Genomic DNA, 19091 nt, shown 5'->3' with positions numbered 1-19091 from the left:
TCCTGTCAGCTAAGCTGAAGAGCTAAAATCCTTCTTCTTACATACAAGGCCTTGAATAATCAGGCCCCACCTTATCTCAAATACCTCATAGTACCATATCACCTCAACAGAGCACTTCGCTCTCAGACTGCTGGCTTACTTGTGGCTCCTTGGATAATTAAGAGTAGAATGGGAGGCAGGGTCTTCAGTTTTCAGGCCTTCTTCTGTGGAACCAGCTCCCAGTTTGGATTAGGGAGACAGACACCCTCTCTACTTTTAAGATTAGGCTTAAAACTTTCCTTTATGATAAAGCTTATAGTTAGGGCTGGATCAGGTGACCCTGAATCCTCCCTTAGTTATGCTGTAATAGGTCTAGGCTGCTGTGGGGTTCATATGACTGAGTGTTTCTTTTTCATTCACCACTTTTCACTCTCTCTGTGTATATACACCACTCTGCGATAATCATGAGTTATTATTAATGTCTGGCTCTCTTCCACAGCTTGTGTTTTGTCCTGTCTCTCCCTTCACCCCCAACCGGTTGCAGCAGATGACTGCCCCTCCCTGAGCCTGGTTCTACTGGAGGTTTCTTCCTGTTAAAAAGAAGTTTTTCCTTCCCAGTGTCGCCAAGTGCTTGCTCATAGAGGGGGGCATTTTGACTGTTGACTGTAATCGCTGGTAGGTATTTTTTACTTCACAATGTAAAGAGCCTTGAGACAACCGTTTGTAGTGATTTGGCGCTATATAAATAAAATTGAATTGAACTGAATGAGTTCACTGGACTCAAATGGCCTCCACGGTTGCCAGATGTCAATCCAATAGAGCACTTTGGGATGTGGTGGAACACATTATGGATGTTCAGCAACTGTGTGATGCTATCCTGTCAATATAGACTAAAATCTCTGAGGAATGTTTCCAGCATCTTGTTGAATTCATGCCATGAAGAATTAAGGCAGCTTTAAAGGCAAAAGAGGGTCCAACCTTGTACTTGCGAGGTGTACATATAAAGTGGCCAGGGAGTGTATATCTTTTTCTTTCTTTATTTATTGCTTCAAAGTCACATGTACATTAACCTTTCTTTAAATGGTGCAGTGGGCTTTTGGGCACAATAAACAAAAACATTTCATTATTATCAAAAGTCAAAAATAGCAAAATTATCACAAAATAACAGTGTGCTTTTGAGCATGTCTCTCTATCTCTATCTCTCATACACACATACAAACACACGTACCTGAAACATTCGAGGCGCAGTTCAAGTGCGTAAGGCCCAGCTTCATACTCCTGACCATCCATGACTGAGGCAACCTTTTCAGAGTCTTCAACAATCACTGCCACCTCACTGTCGCGTTTGCCCAGCATACTTCTGTCATTGATGTTTGCAGAACCTGCAGCAAACACACAGAACTACCAGCTGAATTTTGTCTATTGAGCTAACTTGCTTTGTTGCTGTATTACCCTATGTTTTTCTTTTTTTTTTTAACACATTCAAAGTGATGGAATCCTGCTAGGGATCAATTTATAAATACTGTCATAAACAATATCTTTTTGCCTTAATCTGATTCATTTGTATATACAAGAGTACAATTTTAAAGAGGAAAAAATAATGTGGAATCTCTAAGTTATGAAGTGCTTTTAATTTTGTTGAAAGGGTGAGCTGAACCTTATACACCAGCAGGTGGCACAACAGAGCAATGTAGCACTCCACACATATTGACAACAGCATTATTATGCAAATTTATTAGCCATTCACATGGTGAAAGAAGAGGAAATAGAACCAGATTTTTAGCTTTCTCACATTTTGATGGTGTCCAGCCAGAGCAGTCAGTTTCTTCAAATAGTAGCTGGTGAGAACAGCATAAGAAGGGAAAGTGACAGAAGGTGAGATGAGAGAAAGACTAACCAATGATGACTGTATTGTCGTCAGCGATGAGCATCTTGCTGTGGACGTAGATGAGTTCTGTGACGAGGCGTCCCTCTAGCTCAGCATGAGTCCGAAGTCCCGCAAAGGAAATGTAGTTCATCCACTGGTCGCCCACTGAGAAACAGAAAAGATCAAAAACAGAATTTAGAAATTATTAAGTCAGAGGATGAAATTTGAACAATAGCAGCAATTTATCAGGTATCAGAATACTTAATTTCATAGTTTATCCCTGAACTTACTCTCCTTCTTTAGCTGGGAGATGATGGAGTATTCTCCTCTTATCATAGTTCTGAGAAAAAAAAATTAAAAACACACCACAAAGTGTATAAACATCACATGAGAACATTCTAGTGTGATAACACTTCCATATGTGCTTTCTCGTTTCCCTCCCCCCTTCCTCTTTCAATACACTGTCTAAGTCCTTTGAAAAAGTCATGTGATTCACCTGTAGTTAAAGTGCATGACAGCCTGGATGGCATTCCCTCCACCAGTGGTGATGTCTCCCTCGAAGCCAGGAAGCAGAGGGGTGACCACGTACACACGGTATTTCTTAGACTCTCTGTAAGCAAACATACATGATTCACATATAGACATAGGTGCAGAAAGATCTGCATTATATATTACAACTTTCCTACAATCACAACTACTTCTACTAAACTACAACTACTAAACAAACAAATTGCTTAAGTAAAGGGAAATACTTGTGTGCCCTGATGATCCTTTCAATGATGGCATCTCCAATCTTGTTGTGGACTGTCCTGTTGTCGGCACAACTAATGAAAAACTGATTCTAAGAGAGAGAGAGAGAGAGAGGACTGACACAAACCTGAGGTGCAAAAGCAAAAACAGTTACGGCTGCGAGGCTTTGGTTTCACTAAAACAATTTTAGTTTAATGTTTCTGATTAATGAGTTCAATTTCAAAATATGAGAGTATCTTCACACTGACATATAATAAAGGATTCTCACTGGAGACATCTCATTACTGGCAATATTAACACATTTCAGAGTTCACGAGTTGTTTTGAATCACTGTCAAATAACAGTTTGATGTTTTGAAATAAACCTCCCATATCAGTTTCATATTACAGTGTTTGTCCTTTATTTTTACACCTGAGCCTCACTGTTGGTTTACCTCGATGTAGATGTAGTGCTTGCTCTTGGCGATGACCTGGATGTAGGCATTATGGATGGACTCCTCATGGTATTTTATGCCTGCTGACCAGTCTGCAGCTGACCGCAACACCTTTTACACACAAACATTGGGTTAATAAAACAGTACCAATATGAATGTGTGTTGAGTCCTTGGGTGTTGCATAGATACAGCTGTGGTCAGAAGTTTACATACACTCATCATGGTCATGAATGTCATGATAATTTGGGGCTTTTAATGATTTCTTTGAACTGTTCTTTGTCCACAGTGGAATGATTGCACAGCATTCATCTTTGATTACTTAAAAAAAAAAAAAAAAACAGAATTGGGTGCACAAGTCAAGATTTTCTCTAATCCACACAGGGTCAAAAGTATACATACTGGCTCAAATATAAATATACAGTCTCTTAACTCTTTTAATAAGTGGTGCTGAAGGTTGTACAATGTCTTTTATTTTGACAAGGCCAAGGGCTATAAACTTCTCGTGAGTGACTGCACCTGGTAGTTTCTCTCTGACAGCATTCACTGGATTGACCAATACTTGGAACAATGGGCAAGTCCAAGAAATGCAGTGAAGATATAAGAAGAACTGTAGATTTACACAAGTTGGGAAGGTCTCTTGGATGCATTTCTAAATAACTCCAGATTCCAAGATCACCAGTTCAAACAATTGTACATAAGTACAAGTTATTTGGAAGTGTCACAACTTTGCCAGGGTCTGGAAGAAGACACAAACTGTCACCCTCAAATGAGAGGAAATTGGTTAGGATGTTGAAGAACAAACCAAGAACCACCAAAGCTCAAGGCTGCCATGAACTGGAAACTGCTGGAACACCAGCGTCACTGTCCACAATGAAACGAGTTTGACATCACCACGGCCTGAGAGGGTGCTGACCAAGAAACAAGCCCCTACTCCAAACTTAACACCTTCAATCTTGACTGAAATTTCCAGCTGCCCACATGCACAAGCCAAATGCCTTCTGGAGAAAAAGTTTTATGGTCCGACAAGATAAAGATTGAGCTACTTGGCCACAGTGACAAGAAGTCTGTTTAGAGGAGTAAAGGTGAGGCTTTCAAACCCAAGAACATTGTACCAACTATCAAGCACGGCGGTGGTAGCAACATGAGTCTGTTTTGCTGCCGGTGGTACACATACATTGTACAAAATGTATGGAATAATAACTTCAGCTTCACCTCAAACCAACAGCTGCACAGTTGAAACTTGGACACAATTATGCATTGTGTTAGTGGGGGTGTATGTATATATTTGAGCCTGGATGTGTACTTTTGACTCTGTGTGGATTACAGAAAATCCTAAATTAATTCAGACTATGCACCCAATTCTTGTTTTTTAAAACAAGTTTTATAATACTAGAGCATGTATTATTTATCAGTAGTAGCTAAATATCAGGACAGGCAGTATACTGCAAATAAAAATTTTGCTTTATCTAAGTTTCCCTTGTATACCAGGTTATAACTTATGTATACATATTTGGCAAATACGTACTGAGTATAATATGAGCATAATTTTAACACATCCAAATGGAAAGACTGCACATTAAGTTCACAGAGGTGTCTCTTCAAAAACACACAAGGAAAGAAACATTTAATAGATGGCTAACAAAATAAAAGAAAGTAAAGTACTCAAAGCACAATGAAGTAATGGAGTCGTGATGTTTTGTCTGTGCACTTCTTATTTTAGGCAACAATTTCACTCAGAGGTTGGTTCCTTCTGGCTATAAACCCTTCGGTGTCAATCGCAAGTGCAAACCTTGTGGTTATATAACGTTCTGGCCCATAGAGAGTTTTATTTTTCACATTGTTCACACTATGTTTGTTCATGTTTGGCTTTTTTCGTTTCAGTTTCTCACTTCATAGACATATGAAGACAAAAACAACAGTTTCCACAATATGTTTTCTTTTGTGCTTGGCATGTTGTCTTACCTGCACTTTGGCATTAACACATTCGGGGACTTGGTATTTGAGCTCACTGGCAGCGGAGTGAGACTTAGGCAGCAGGAATGGATAAGACAGGGAGCGATACTTTGGCTTCATGATCTATAGAAAAGACATTTGGGGAGTTTGAGCAGGAGACAGTAAATACAGTCTCTGTGGGAGACGCATTCTTTTTTGAAAAAGAATATAAACAGGGGAACTGGAGGAAAAATTTAGTGCCGTGGAAAGCTTGAGCACAAGGATTACATTATGTTTTCCACCCTTCCTATGATTCAGTTTAGTTATAGCAGCGAGTCATAATTTCCCCATTTAAAGATTACATCATCTTTCTGCTAACTATAAATCTGCATTAGAAATAGAAAAATCATAATAATTAAAGTAGCAGTCCCACTAAAAATATGTTTATACATTTCTGCTTATACAAGTTCAATTTTGATTCTGTTCTACATCTCTTTGTGTTTTTGGTCAGTGTACACAGCATACCTTAGTGAAGTTCCAACGCTGAATAAAGTGTCTCGCCACATCCCGGGCGGCTCTACCATGAACCACTGAGGCAATGTCATGCCAAGGCATTCTGGGTGTGGTGTACCTATCGATGAAGTCTGCAAAGAGGGGAAGAAAGCCAAAAAAGATTAATCATATTAAGAACTGAAAAATGTGAAAGAAAAAGATGGCTGTAAATATATAGAGTAATAAGAAAAGAATGCTTTAAAAAAATACAGTGAAACGTAATGAGAGTACAGTAAGGATGGTAGGAAGATATACAGTGAGGTCAGAGTGTTTAGTGGAGAGGATCTGAGTGAAAAAAATGGAACATGCGACTAATTTCTACGCTATATTAGTTTTCCATATGACTAAATGTCTCCATCAAACTGAACTAAAATAGTCGTCAGGAGTAAATAAAGTCTTGTGTGTCCATGCGTGAGACAGACCATCAAAAGGTTTGTCCAGTTGGATCCAGTCCCTGTACACAAAGTTGCAGTAGTCCTTTCCATGCCAGAAGCGAGTGTTTCCTTGTAACTCTCCAACACCTGTTTTCAGGCTTCGTACTGAACCACTCCCTACACACATGCACAAATACAGAATAATAATGCTATAGCAAGTAAACGTACAGCTTTTAAAATAGCTGTTATATTTGAAAGTAAAACTTTTTTACAGCGTGCCTCTCATTCACTCATTTTCACCCACACCAACACCCCCACTGGCATAGATACGGTGCATCAGTGAATGCTTCTGCCAAAATAGTGAAGCGTGATTTTTATTTTTTCTCTCTGTCTTAACACACCTGCGCTGTCGACACTGCTGACGCTGTCCACGTGCTGCAGAGTGTGTTTGTGCTTCAGTCTGTATAGACTGAAGCGAGCCATCCTGTTGCGACCGATTCCCTTCAGCTTAGGTAAATCTACTGGATCACTGGGTGGTGTCCCTCGTCCATTGCTCTGAGAGACACCATCAACAGAGGACACGCCCCTACTCGATGGAATGTTAGTGGAGCTGGCCTAAGAACACAAACACAACCTATAACTCAGCTGTACGTAGATTAAAAATTGCATCTTCACTGAACAGCGCTGCATGATGTACCTTAAACCATAAGGATAAATTAGAGACAGCTGTTTTTGTGTGGTGCTGTTGATTCATATTGCATTACACTGCCTAGTGGTGTTGCAAATATTTAATACTTATAAATTTGTACAGCCAAACAAGGTTAATAAGGACATTGAAGACATAAGGATTGAAGTCACCAGCTAGAGAGAGGTTTGCTTTTGTGTGGATGGACTTGTGATGTACTGGCAATGGCTTTGTTAAGTTCAAAACTATTTACTCCCTCGGGAGGATATTAACACTTACGCGATATCTTTTGCACAAGTGTGAGTCAACCAAAAACATTTGGCTTAATCATCTAGGAATTATGAAACTGCAGCTGTGTGTAAATGAAGTACTTTTGTCAGTCTGCCCCTCTCTCCTCATATTTGAAGCATTTGTCAGCAGATGAGATATTTTTCACCTTGTCTTAAATCCTAAAGCAGGGATAGGACATTATAATTAATTTGTGTTTCTGACCTGCTCTACAGCCACAGTGCGTGTCACACTTCCCACATCCGTCAGCCGATGCTCTCTGTCATCCCAACGCCCATACGCCAGGTCAATCCCGCCCACAAAGGCAACTGATTGATCAATAACTATGATCTTCTCATGATGCGCCCACAGATAGACAGAGGAGGAAACATGATCCGGATGACGCATCACCTGGACCACAAACACATGACACACAGCACGCATACAGTACACTTGTATACAGTGACAGTAAATTCTGACATTAAACTTGTGGACATCACAAAAAGCATAAAAATCACAGTAATATTTTTGTTCACGACAGTCTATGACACAGAATAACTTGGGAAATGTGCCACTACATTGTTTTTTTGCACCTTAACTTCATGTCACTGACCTTGATGTTGGGGTGCAGATGCATAAGGGTCCTTTTGCTGTAGCCTGAGTTGATGCCCAGGGCAAGCTCCACCTCTTTATACAACATTACAAAGATGCGCACTCCTTGTTGCTGTGACAAAAAGACAAATACATTTGGTTATTCTCATATTATACTGGTTTGTAATATTTTATAAATCCTGGACATGCTCTTATATGCAGTTAATTATGAAAAGTTTAGTAACCCTAAACCATATGAAGTACTGGGAGAAGCGCATTATCAAAAATAAAAATTTAAACTTTTCATTGAAATTGAATAAAATTAAAGTTATGGGAAACATTTACACTGAGCGCTCAGTAGTTGGTCTGTGGTCATTTTTTTAATCCATAATGCTAATGCTAATGTGTACTTACTGCTTTGCGCTTGAGGATGCAGTCCAGCCTCCACCTGTTGCCTTCAACAACAGGTCTTTTAAGGAAGATCTCTGGACTCAGCCTGATAAAACACGAATGATGGAGAGAGGTAGAGGTCAACACCAAAGAAGGCAGACACATTAAAAAGCATGTTCAGATGAATAAACGATGCATTTATGCTCATTAAGGTAGATGAAAAGTAATGTTCGCCTTCACCAATCACAGCCACCGGCACATTTCTTCATACAGTATAACAGACATGACATAATGATATAGTCTCATGAGTCATTCACATTGGCATCCTGAGCTTACATCTCTACAATACCATTGGCTCATATTACACAGGCTGACAACTCATTGGTTGAGACCATAAGCCTAGTGATTACTGCCTTGGAACCTAGGCATTTCAGCCACGTCCAAACAATGGAGCATTTGGTTCTGTGGAACCATAAACTATTATATTTGAAATTACAATGGGAAGAATATTACACCTCTCTCAGCAGAGACAAATACAGTGCAGAAAACCCCTTAAAAAACAATCTGAAAAATAGCAACAATGTAAGCGTCCAAGGAAAAGTTTATTTACCATGCAAACTAACCAAGTGGATTGCATTTATGATAAGATTTGCATCTTTATATCATCATTTTACAGGTTATTGTAGCCCCAGTGTATAATGCAATACAGTAAGCCACTGTGACTGCTGTATTACAAGTTGTTACAAGAGACAAAATAGGTTTTACTTGTTTTCAACAGAAAAAGAAACATTTTGTTTTCATTTTCATGTATTTATTTATTTATATAGCTCTGTAACAGAGCGGGTGAATGGGCAGACGTGTAAACTGACATGGAGGCTGTATCTTTCTGTCAATGTATCTCCATTCTCCGTGCAAGGCAGTACTTAGAGCTAGCTCATAGCTCTCTAGCACAGACTTATTGGTTATACATAATGTAATGTAACAGGTACCAAAGTGTCAGTCAGTCATTTCATTCCTTGGCAGCAGCTCAGATAAGCCACTACCATTACTCTGTATATTTATCTTTTGGTCCGTTAGGCTATTTTAATGACATTATCTACTTCAGAGCAATCGTTTGTTATGGAATGAGACATGGATAAGTATCCTAAAATATTATATTATTTTATGAAGCAAGTTATGCAGAGGAATTTTTTCCTTGATCAAGTTGAAAAAGGAGTTTATCTTGTCAGGATGTATTGATACCCAGTTTTGAAGTATCATTTGCACAAAGAGTTTTCTTTATACTGTCCTCCCAGATAAGAACACATTGAACTTCTCCACTATCATCAAGCAGCTAGGCAGCCCTTGAAGGCTTGAGTAGGGACAAATCAAAGGATGTTGAGCAGTTGGGTCAATATGCTGCACTGGGCCCAACCTTTAGGCCTGCCAAAACAGGGCGACTTTAACATTTAGTGGGGTTAAAAAACCCATATCACTCTGGTAGAAATGCAACTGGTTTACTAGTTAAAGTCAAACAAAGTCACATGATATGTGCCTTCCTTCACAACTTTAGCATCAAATCAGAATGTCTCAATGGCTTACTTACAAACCAATCAATTGGGTCAATCTGGAATACTCAATAAAATAACAATAACAAGAAATTAAACAGAAAGACAATTTACAATACTAACAGCCTAATGAATGGCAATGTAAAGTTAGCTGGCTGAATTTAAGAAATATATTATTTTCTTTAAGACTTTTTATAATACAACTGTCTATACTTTTCCTCCCATTGTTTGCATATATCAAATATCACTGAATATCACTTATTGCTTCTCTGTGCAGTCATGGCCCTGCTGATGCTCCTTCTAGTCCCTCTAGAAAACTGGCTGAGGGTCTTCAGTCAGTTTATATCTTTGATTTGATTACCAAATAATGCCACAGTTAGGCTCGGTGAAACCAGGACTGGACTAAGATGGAAATGGTTTGTAATATATGGCCCTGATTAAGGCCATTTGCAACAGTGACATCATTTTTTTTCCTGTTATTTGATGCCTGCATGATTATTTTTCTATCACGTTTGGATGTTAGAGCTGTAAACATAAAATGCATGCAAAGAGGGCACATGTGTAAGACTGTTATTGCTGGCTTGTTTATTCTGGATTCTCACACTTCAGCGCTGCACATCATTTGGCATCCTGTATGTTTACACACAAGACACTGGAACTCACCACCAGTCGGTGATGAAGATTTCCTCTTTAGCCTCCTCCAAAGCGTCAGCCACGTCCTCCATGTAAGTCTTTCCATTCACATACCTACAAAGAAAGATGGGAATCACACTGGGGCAGAAGAACATGCTGTCACTCGAGCTTGTGACGCTACATATAGGCATGCAAAAAAAAAAAAAAAAAAAAAAACAGTGGGTGGTGTTTTGCTTTGTAGCAGTTGGGTGATACGTTTCAAAGCTTTTATCTGATTAGAGCTTGCCTCAAAACTGGCATTAAACCACAAATAGCATGAGCAGAACGAGGGTACCTTTCTGTTCATTTCCCTGATTGTCATTACTCTCTAACCGCCTTACAAGCTTAAACACCCATAGCCATGTCACCATGACATAAGTGTTCTTTAAACATTCTCGGCTGCCACGTTCCAGCAGGTTATTTCATTCTGACTCCATGCTGAGCGCAAAAACAATGTATTGACATTATCACACAGATGATTCGGTCTCAGAGAATCTGCCAGCTGAGGGGGAGTAAATGCAGATAAGAAAAGGAAAAGTGGCAACACAGCCAGAAAGGAGGGTCCAATACATTTCCATAGTTACCAGTGAAAGACTAATAAATAGGATGTCCTGTAGATTTGCCTAATTTGAGTTATATTTACAGTACTTTACACAATGTGCAGGTTTCTTGCAGAATTAGAATCTACAAAACATTTGTCTAAATCATACATTTATAGCATTAGATCGAACTGACACATCTTAAATGGGTCAGAAACAATGTTTCTGTTTGAAACTGATGCAAACATTATTTGCATTATATAATCCTGATCACACACCAGCTCCCTAACAGTTCAGCCAGCTGTGTTGTTACCATTTGGCAGGGATGTTTTCCTGTTCTTGTGCAAACGATCCAAAACGGTGATCTCGAAGGAATGCCCTCCCATGCTTTCTCACAAAGCTCTCAATGCTCTGACCCCACCAGCGTGCGTGTCTGTAGCTGCTGCACTTAAACACAAGTGTCCTGCCAGAGAGATATGTATAGAGACAAACCCAGAGGAAAACAAGATTATGCATATATATTCTAAAATCTACATGAGAATGAGACACTTGTATCATTTCACATGCGCATCCACATACGGGTTTATCAAAGCAGGCAGTTCTGTTATCATTCTGAGAGATATGAGAGCTGGTCAGTGATTCCTAAAAATAAAATAAAATCAGCACTGGCTAAAGAGCATTTGAATGAAAAGGAGCTAAATAAAAAAAAAAACCTCTAATAGTTTCCCGACAGAGAGACATGACAGTCGTGTTCTTTTAAAGCAGAAAAAACTAGCAGATCTGTATAAAGTGTTCATCCTAAAAGCACCTTCTGGACTTATTCATCACAAACTGATTTTATCTTAAGAAAGTCACAGGAAGGATTATCTTTTTAACTTGCATTTAGGTATCCAAGTCTTGAAATCTCAGTAAGGCTTCGCTCAAACTATTTGGGCATCTGCTGCAAAGTTCAACTGTTCAACCATAACACGCACAAATACACAGAGATATTTCACCTGGAAAGGCTATCAATCCGGACTCCGTGTTTGGTCTCTGTGTCTTTGGAGTCCATCTTGATGGTGAACTCTTTATCCACCAGCAAGACGAAGGAGATGGCTCCCGTGTCTGGCTTCATGTACAGCAAGCACGAGTCTTTCACCACAAGCCAGCTACAGCACACACACACACACATACACACAGTGGTCATCGTGATTAGCCACATGGAAATTAATGACTTCTGTGTAGATGTAAAGTTTTGCAGCTTTCTGCTGATTGCCACGGATCATTTCTTATGTTTTTCATGTGGAGGAAAGGGTGTAGGAAGAAAATCATCATGGGGATGTAGGTGGATGGGCTGAGCGTTTCAAACGTGTGGGATGTTTTTTTTGTTTGTTTGTTTTGAGTTGTGTTTGGAGAAATAACAATATAAACTTACCACATAATAATTGGCTGATATAAAGTGGAAGAGAAAGGCAAAGTCAAATGGATGAAGACAGAAATGAGTGAATAGCACTGCATCAAGACTGAAGACCTTATTAAAAAGATTTTGTAAGCAAAATATTACATGACAGCAAAAATTACCACCTACAGTACCCATTCATATGAATGGGTATGAATGGGAATGAACTTTTGACTGGTGCTGTATTAAGATGCAATCATTATTATATTTTTAAACATGTAATGGATGGGTCACTGTGCTTTGACACCCACACTCCCTGCCAGGAATTTGGGTATGAATGTTCAAGAAGTCCTCCTTCTTGTGTTAACATTACCACAAGAGTTCATCAGCTATAGCACTAGTCACCGTGTTTCTCGCTTACCAAAATAAACTGCAGAATATATTTAAACTGCTGGCTTAGAGAGCTTAATTAAAAGAAAAAAAAAATGTAAAGACCAGTAATACTGTTAACACTGCAGCTAAAGCAGTGGGATGATATAGAAGATGCACAGAGAGAAATAAATTTGAAAGACAAGGATCGTTGAAGAAAAACAGCAACATTCACACACCGTTTGGACCAGCGATAGCAGGCCTGGCTCTGACCACAGCAATTCATTCCAGGGATACGATGTCCGCCTGAGCGCTTATAAATCATCCCTTCCCTGGAGGAGGAAAAATAATTGTTGAAATATCTTCAAAAAACTGTATCGTGGGATGTAAGGAGAGTATAAAAGTTGAAATTTTTAAAATAGAAAGGACAACTTTGACATGGGATATTTGACTCTGATTCTCAGAGATATAAGCACTAAGAAAATGCTTACAGTCCTTTGGGCCCCAAGTCATGAATGAAAGACAGCTGGCTGACGTCAATGAACTCCATCTGTGTGCAAGCAAAAACAAGAGACTTCACAGAGTGATTCTTGTATAGACACAGCACACATTGTGTAATATACTGTTACACATCAGCATGGGAACTGGAAACTGTTTTGTCCACACACCAAGAGAAAATGTGACTCACCTTAAATTGTGCATTGTCACCTGTCATATTAACTTCAAATGCATCAAAATTATGCACAATATACACACGCATTATGGTATAGGACTGATAGGGTGTGGTGAGGTGGGCAAATATACCTCATGTGACACACTATAAAGACAATTTCACTTTCTAATGAGACAAGACCAATCACTGACGGGGATATCGATTTCATAATAGAAAAAACTTTCAGCAGACATCTTATTACTTTCTTAACTTTTGACTGGTACTGTACTTTTAGTGACCCCTCGGTTAGTTAGGATATAATATATATTCCACCAAAAATATGTTTTCAATATTAACAAAACTCATTCAACCAAAACAATCTTAAGCATGCTGTAAGAGATTGATATTCTGTGATTCTCTTTTTTGCCACAGCAGCTTTTATCGACAGTGGAGAGAGACAGGAAATAGGGGAAAGATACGCAGGCAAATTGGCGACGGGCCAGGACGTGAACCCGTACCGCCCGCACCGCAACGTGGCATGTGTATGTGGTCGCTGGCTTCAGCGCTAAGCCACCCAGGGGCACATTCTGTGATGCTCTTTAACATTACTACAAATAATTCCTGTTACCCACAACATAGAACAGACACAAAAAATTTCCATGGAAAACAAATCAGAGAAAGTACATACTCCACTCTTGTACAAGGGTGTATATTACATAAAGTATTTCTATTTATATTATCTATAACAATAAGCCAGGCATAATGTATACTTACAAGGTATTCACATCATATTATACTCATGTGTATACAGGAATATTACTACATAATGCACCCATACTACGTAATCTGCTAGTATAAGATCACTATAATCATAAGGCAACCATGTTGTTTACATCTGAGCCATACTGCTGAGTAGTAGGTATGGTTTTAATATTGCTCAATGATGAGTCATAGTCCGTACTATTGAGCCAATCCTGACCAACATGTTAGACAATCCTCAGCCAATCAGAAGTTGGCATCACAGGCTAATCAATAAGGCTGCAGCCTAGAACTGATGTTACTATCAATAGACTGGCTCTTTACCTAGAAATGAGGAATCCCCACTTTCTCCATTTTAGTCCATAATGGTAAAGTAAATATAGCCCACACACAGTACAATATAATCACATGATCAGGCTAAGCCAATCAGGCATGAGAAAGAGGCTAGTTCTCATTAGCATATATCATCATAGTATTAGCAGCCTGAAATCATCCATGTTGTTTACTCTCCACTTCAGATAAATACAGCCAAAGTGTAGGAAGGGTACTAAGCATCTAGGAATATGAATATCGTGTTGCACATCTTTGAAGGGTAAATAACAAATATGCCACATTTCATGGCTCAACTCCTTGTGGTTTTAAAGTCTATAGACTGGAAAGGCAAAACCTCAAGGGCAGACGAACAGACGCCCGGACGGACGGACAGTGTGATGACAACATCCTCTTGCTTTATTGTGTTATAAAGTAAAATAAATGCAACAGATTGGCCACATATCATAACTGGGGTAGTTGAATTCTAACATGTAGAAAAAGCTTGTTCATTATTTAATTTTATAGTGCATTATCTATAGTGACTAACAGAAATAAAGAATAAACACAAATTAGTGCAACTTTAACTTGAGGTATTATGAAGTTATACTTAAGTGTGACTGCTTGCAGTGTTTAGTATTTACTCACAGTATGGTGATATTTTCGGTACATGGCCATCCTCAGCAGCTTGTTCAAATAGTCTTCTAATTGCCTCTGTAGAAACATAAACTCTATATTTAGCCGCTGACAAAGCCCATGCATATAAACACCAATCTGCGCAAGAAATGTGAAACAGTGTTTTAGAGGATAAATTTGGATAAAGTGCCATGGCAACAAGTGAGTGCCAGGAGAGCTCCTTGCAAAGAAGTTGAAATATCACAAGAGTCACTTTTCCAGCCCTGAAAACAAGGCCAAAGCATACAAACACATTGCTGCAACATACCTTCCTGCTGGAGACCTGCTCATCTCGCACTAGCTCCTCTCCTCCTCCCCTTGGCAGGGAGGGCATCTCCCTCACTTCACTCTTCCTCACTGTCTTTCTCCTCACTGTGTGGCTGAAAAACATAATGGGAGAACCTAAAATACACAATTTTAAAAAGTGCATTGAAGAGCAGTATGTCAGAAACACTCACTACCAGCAACAAATTTGAGAACAGTATTTATTTTATAATCTACATAATTCAAACATAATCCTCTTCTTTTAATCTGTTAAGCAAAGTAGTATGACTATTGCGTCTATGCACCTGACTATGTACGCTTGTGTCACATCAAGGACACATATCTCCCATTTAGGATCAAAAAGCTGAAAGTAAAACGAGTGTTTTACTTGTCTCCACCCACTCCACCCTGACTGCACTCTCTTCTTCACCTCTCTTGTGCATTGTCTGTCTACATGAGATTGTAAACCTGTTTCTATGCATAAGGTGCTAACCTGCGAGACGGCAGTGGTATCCTCATAAAAGTTTTGTATGTCCTCAGCTCTCTGTGCAGCTCCATGAAATGTTTCTCCTTCCTCTTAACCATCCAGGTAAATTCGCCATGTTTCAGTTCAATCTTAAAAACTGCTGGCAGAGACTACAGAAGCAAACACAAACTTAACGCCTGTAATTGTGCCAATGTCATCAATAGCATTTAAGTGTTAAACGTTTAAAAAGAAAAACAAGCGATAGAAGGGAGAATAGAAATTTCTCAATCTTTGAAAGTCTCTGTCATAAGTAAACAGCAAGAGCAAGAATCAGGACCACATAGAAAGACCAGGTGCGTGTGGAGTACCTTGTTGACACTCCTTTGGTGTGACGCATTGAAGCGGTCCTGTGCGGTGGTGAACCTCTCCACCTCCAGGATCCGAGCAGTAATGGGCACAGTGGGGAGGTACACTTTAGCATTGGCTTCCTTAAAGCCCACTGTGGCATACACTGCTGAAAATGGGATACGACAGTCCCCTGGGACAGAGACGAGGCGGGTGTTTAGTGTGATCTTTCAGCTTGTACATGTAGGAGTTACTCAGGCTGCAGGAGCGAGTAGGATGCATCAGTGAAAACTCAGCCTTTGTTCAAGATTGTTGTGGTTCGCGAGTTTGCAGTGTTAGGGCAAATGTTTCTCTGTATTTTCTGGTAAAGTCTCTAAGACCTAAATAGTGGAACCATCCACTATCATGTTCTGGCACTGTTAGCAGTTTGGAAGCTCAGTGCATTAAGTTCAAATCTTTTCTTTTTTGACTAATTTTCTCATGGTAAGACAATTTGAGCCCAATGAGAATTAGTTTGACTGTTAAATTCAATAAATTTGCAGAGCTCTTGGCAACAACCCTAACAGGATAGTTACAGACTTTTTGCTTTGTGCTATCCCTAGCATCCTTGTCTGTCACACCAACCCTCTGCATATCCTCCTTCACTACATCCATGAATCTTCTCTGTGGTCTTCCTCTTTTCCTCCTGCCTTGCAGCTCCATATTCAAAATCCTTTGTCCAATATATCCGCTATCCCTCCTGTCTCACCCTGAGCATCCTTCAGCCCATTCTGGTCACTCCCAAAAACCTTAAACACCTTAACATCTTTAGCTCTGCCACCTCCAGCTTGGCCTCCTGTCTTTTTGACAGTGCCACCATCTCCAAACCATACATCATAGCAGGTCTTACTACCATCTTGTAAACTTTCCCTTTCACTCTTGCTGATATCTTTCTGTCACTTGTCTCTACCCACTCAACCCTACCTGCACTTTCTTCTTCACCTCTCTTGTGCACTGTTGTTTGGGAGGTTGATCCCAGGTATTTAATCTCATCCAGCTTCACTGTTACACCTGCCTCTCTCTCGTTCACACACACATATTCTGTCTTGCTTCTTTTCTCCAGAGCATACCGCCATCTCTCCAGGTTCTCCTCCACTTGTTCCCTACTCTCCCTACCAATCACAGTGTTGTCTGGGAACATCATAGTCCATGGAAACTCCCTCCTGATGGGGTTCAGAGCTGACTGTAAAATGATTACAACTATGCCATATGTAAAAATATGTTCCTTAATCTTTAGGTTATGTTAGTATTATCTTCACAACGGGTAGACAATAAGTAAACACACATATTTGCTCATTTCTAAAAACTTACCTATGTAGTTTCCATCATAGTCCATCTCCTCTCCCTCGCCTAAGTCCAACTCTCGCGTATCCAGGCTTTCCATAAGATCCTCCATTGTGATACCGTCGTGTGTGTCTGGAGCTGCTGTGCTGTCAGGATCTACAAAGTTCACCAGGTTGAGGTTACTGGTAGTTGGCTGAGCCTTATTCCTCATGCTTAGCAGTCAGACCCTCGAGCAGGGCACACCTAGAAGAGAGAACAGATGTATGACTATTTTTTGACTGTACATGTACTCCCTCAAAGAAGAACAGTCTTGTGACTTTTAATCATCATGACCCTACTCTGACTTTCCTTTTTGTCATATGGATCAGATAAGAACTACAAGAATAAAGACTTTTTAACAAACATGCCCAAAACAGGCAGATATAAAATCAATGTATAATCCAGGCAAGTGCTGAAAATCAATAAAAAAGGATAAATAAATAATATTTTTACCACCTACAGCTAAGTTTCAAGAAAAACATAAATCACAGGGGGGACAAAATCAAGTGAACACCAATGTGAACCATCTTAGCTCCCTTTGAGCCACCACAGGTACCATGACAAGTTTAATCCCCCCTTGGCAATTGTTATACCAGACTTTTTGTTCCAAACATCTGCACCTTAGTTCAGAACTTCTGATACAACCCTGTGCTGCTTGTTTCTGCTCTGTGGAGAGGAATGTTAACTTGCTCTCATTTTTGTGGCTAACGTCTAGGTTTTGTTGTGGTTCTTTGTTTTTGGTAGTGATAGCAACCTGTGTGCCGTTTTGAATTTAATTACAGTGCTGTGCAAAAGTCTTGAACCCGCCCTCACTTCTTTATATTTTGTGAGGAAAATGGGAAATGGGTGTGGCAATTTATTGAATTGTGCAAGCATACGCTGAAATACAATATATAAGGCAAAAAGAGTTTGTAGAATTCTAATGAGCTTGAAAGTCAACATTTGGTTTGACTATTCAACACAGCCTGAATTCTCTTAGGCAAGCTGTCTTGGAATTTTTTTTTTTAAGCAGTTTTAGGGAATAGTTTTCCAGGCTTCTTGAAGTTCTTCGTTGGGTGCTGGCTGCCTTTTGTTCTGTTCTCTGTTAAGATGATCCCACACTGCTTCAGTAATGTTGAGGTCCGGGCTTTGGGGAGGCCAGAACTCTGACCGGTAGCATTCCATTGTGTTTTTCTATCCAGTGGCAGTGTGTTTGGGATCATTGCTTTCCAGATGGTATTGCATGGTGGATCAAAATCTTACAGCACATAATACACGTGGCAGCACCTACAGCCCTTCTTTTTGCATCTTAGAGGCAAATATTTTCATCATAGATATGAATGCATTAGTAGTCTACACTGTGCTAGACTACTGCACATCTTGTCATGTTAATAAGTGTTTGCTTTACTTTCACTATTACCTCAATACAGAGAGGTCTGAAGCAGTTTTGTATAATAACCTATTCTTGAGACACCAAAACCTGTTAAGCCTGTCAGAAACAACATCTCCATTATGTTTGCTGCACTCACACATGTTATGTAACATTTTATTTTAAAAAATGAACTTAGCTAGGATGTGATATTTTTTATTCCAGTTTGAGAGAGAGAGAGCAACTGAACAAAAATAAGTGAAAAACAAAATAACTGTGCAAACAGAACAAAATAGGGCAGCAGCTGGTTCGCCTAACGATGAGGTTTTGATGACTCAGCAGAGAGAGACAGGGTGGTAACACCCAAATACACACACCCATTTAAAAAGAATAAGGTCTACTATTTCCTAAGAGCATGTGAGGAAGAAGAAACCACAGTTCCCTAAGACTCCTACATTTAAGAAAGAAAGAAAGAAAGAAATTATGTGTATAATTTCCGACATTAGTCTAACACCTATCTGCTCAGGTAAGTAAGAGGAAAGGACCTTCTGAGCTTCTTCAGGGGTGCTAAATGTCTCTGGAGCAA

General features: G+C 39.5%; 1 protein-coding gene across 2 annotated transcripts in view; it reads right to left on the bottom strand.

Annotated features, from left to right (window-relative positions):
- The window catches only part of pld1a (phospholipase D1a), a 30255-nt gene that overhangs the window by 3442 nt on the left and 7722 nt on the right, over nucleotides 1-19091 (bottom strand). Inside the window, exons 2-24 of one of the 2 annotated variants that reach the window (XM_030719312.1) lie at nucleotides 17146-17361; nucleotides 15819-15988; nucleotides 15478-15620; nucleotides 14989-15100; nucleotides 14694-14759; nucleotides 12817-12875; nucleotides 12565-12657; nucleotides 11574-11726; nucleotides 10892-11041; nucleotides 10031-10114; nucleotides 7845-7926; nucleotides 7453-7563; nucleotides 7065-7250; nucleotides 6289-6502; nucleotides 5936-6064; nucleotides 5487-5605; nucleotides 4992-5105; nucleotides 3030-3140; nucleotides 2599-2687; nucleotides 2343-2456; nucleotides 2137-2186; nucleotides 1877-2011; nucleotides 1208-1361 (exon numbers count right to left, since the gene is read on the bottom strand). In XM_030719312.1, coding sequence (XP_030575172.1) covers nucleotides 1208-1361; nucleotides 1877-2011; nucleotides 2137-2186; nucleotides 2343-2456; nucleotides 2599-2687; nucleotides 3030-3140; nucleotides 4992-5105; nucleotides 5487-5605; nucleotides 5936-6064; nucleotides 6289-6502; nucleotides 7065-7250; nucleotides 7453-7563; nucleotides 7845-7926; nucleotides 10031-10114; nucleotides 10892-11041; nucleotides 11574-11726; nucleotides 12565-12657; nucleotides 12817-12875; nucleotides 14694-14759; nucleotides 14989-15100; nucleotides 15478-15620; nucleotides 15819-15988; nucleotides 17146-17329 — 2822 coding nt within the window. In that variant the 5' untranslated portion in view covers nucleotides 17330-17361. Of the gene's footprint in view, nucleotides 1-1207; nucleotides 1362-1876; nucleotides 2012-2136; nucleotides 2187-2342; nucleotides 2457-2598; nucleotides 2688-3029; nucleotides 3141-4991; nucleotides 5106-5486; nucleotides 5606-5935; nucleotides 6065-6288; nucleotides 6503-7064; nucleotides 7251-7452; nucleotides 7564-7844; nucleotides 7927-10030; nucleotides 10115-10891; nucleotides 11042-11573; nucleotides 11727-12564; nucleotides 12658-12816; nucleotides 12876-14693; nucleotides 14760-14988; nucleotides 15101-15477; nucleotides 15621-15818; nucleotides 15989-17145; nucleotides 17362-19091 lie in introns of those variants that run through there. The other variant, XM_030719313.1, reaches the window with a different exon arrangement.

Source organism: Archocentrus centrarchus, chromosome 22 (genome assembly GCF_007364275.1).
Source record: "Archocentrus centrarchus isolate MPI-CPG fArcCen1 chromosome 22, fArcCen1, whole genome shotgun sequence".
Lineage (NCBI taxonomy): Eukaryota > Metazoa > Chordata > Actinopteri > Cichliformes > Cichlidae > Archocentrus > Archocentrus centrarchus.
Note: the sequence above shows the minus strand (reverse complement) of the source record. Positions and strands in the feature narration are given on the sequence as shown.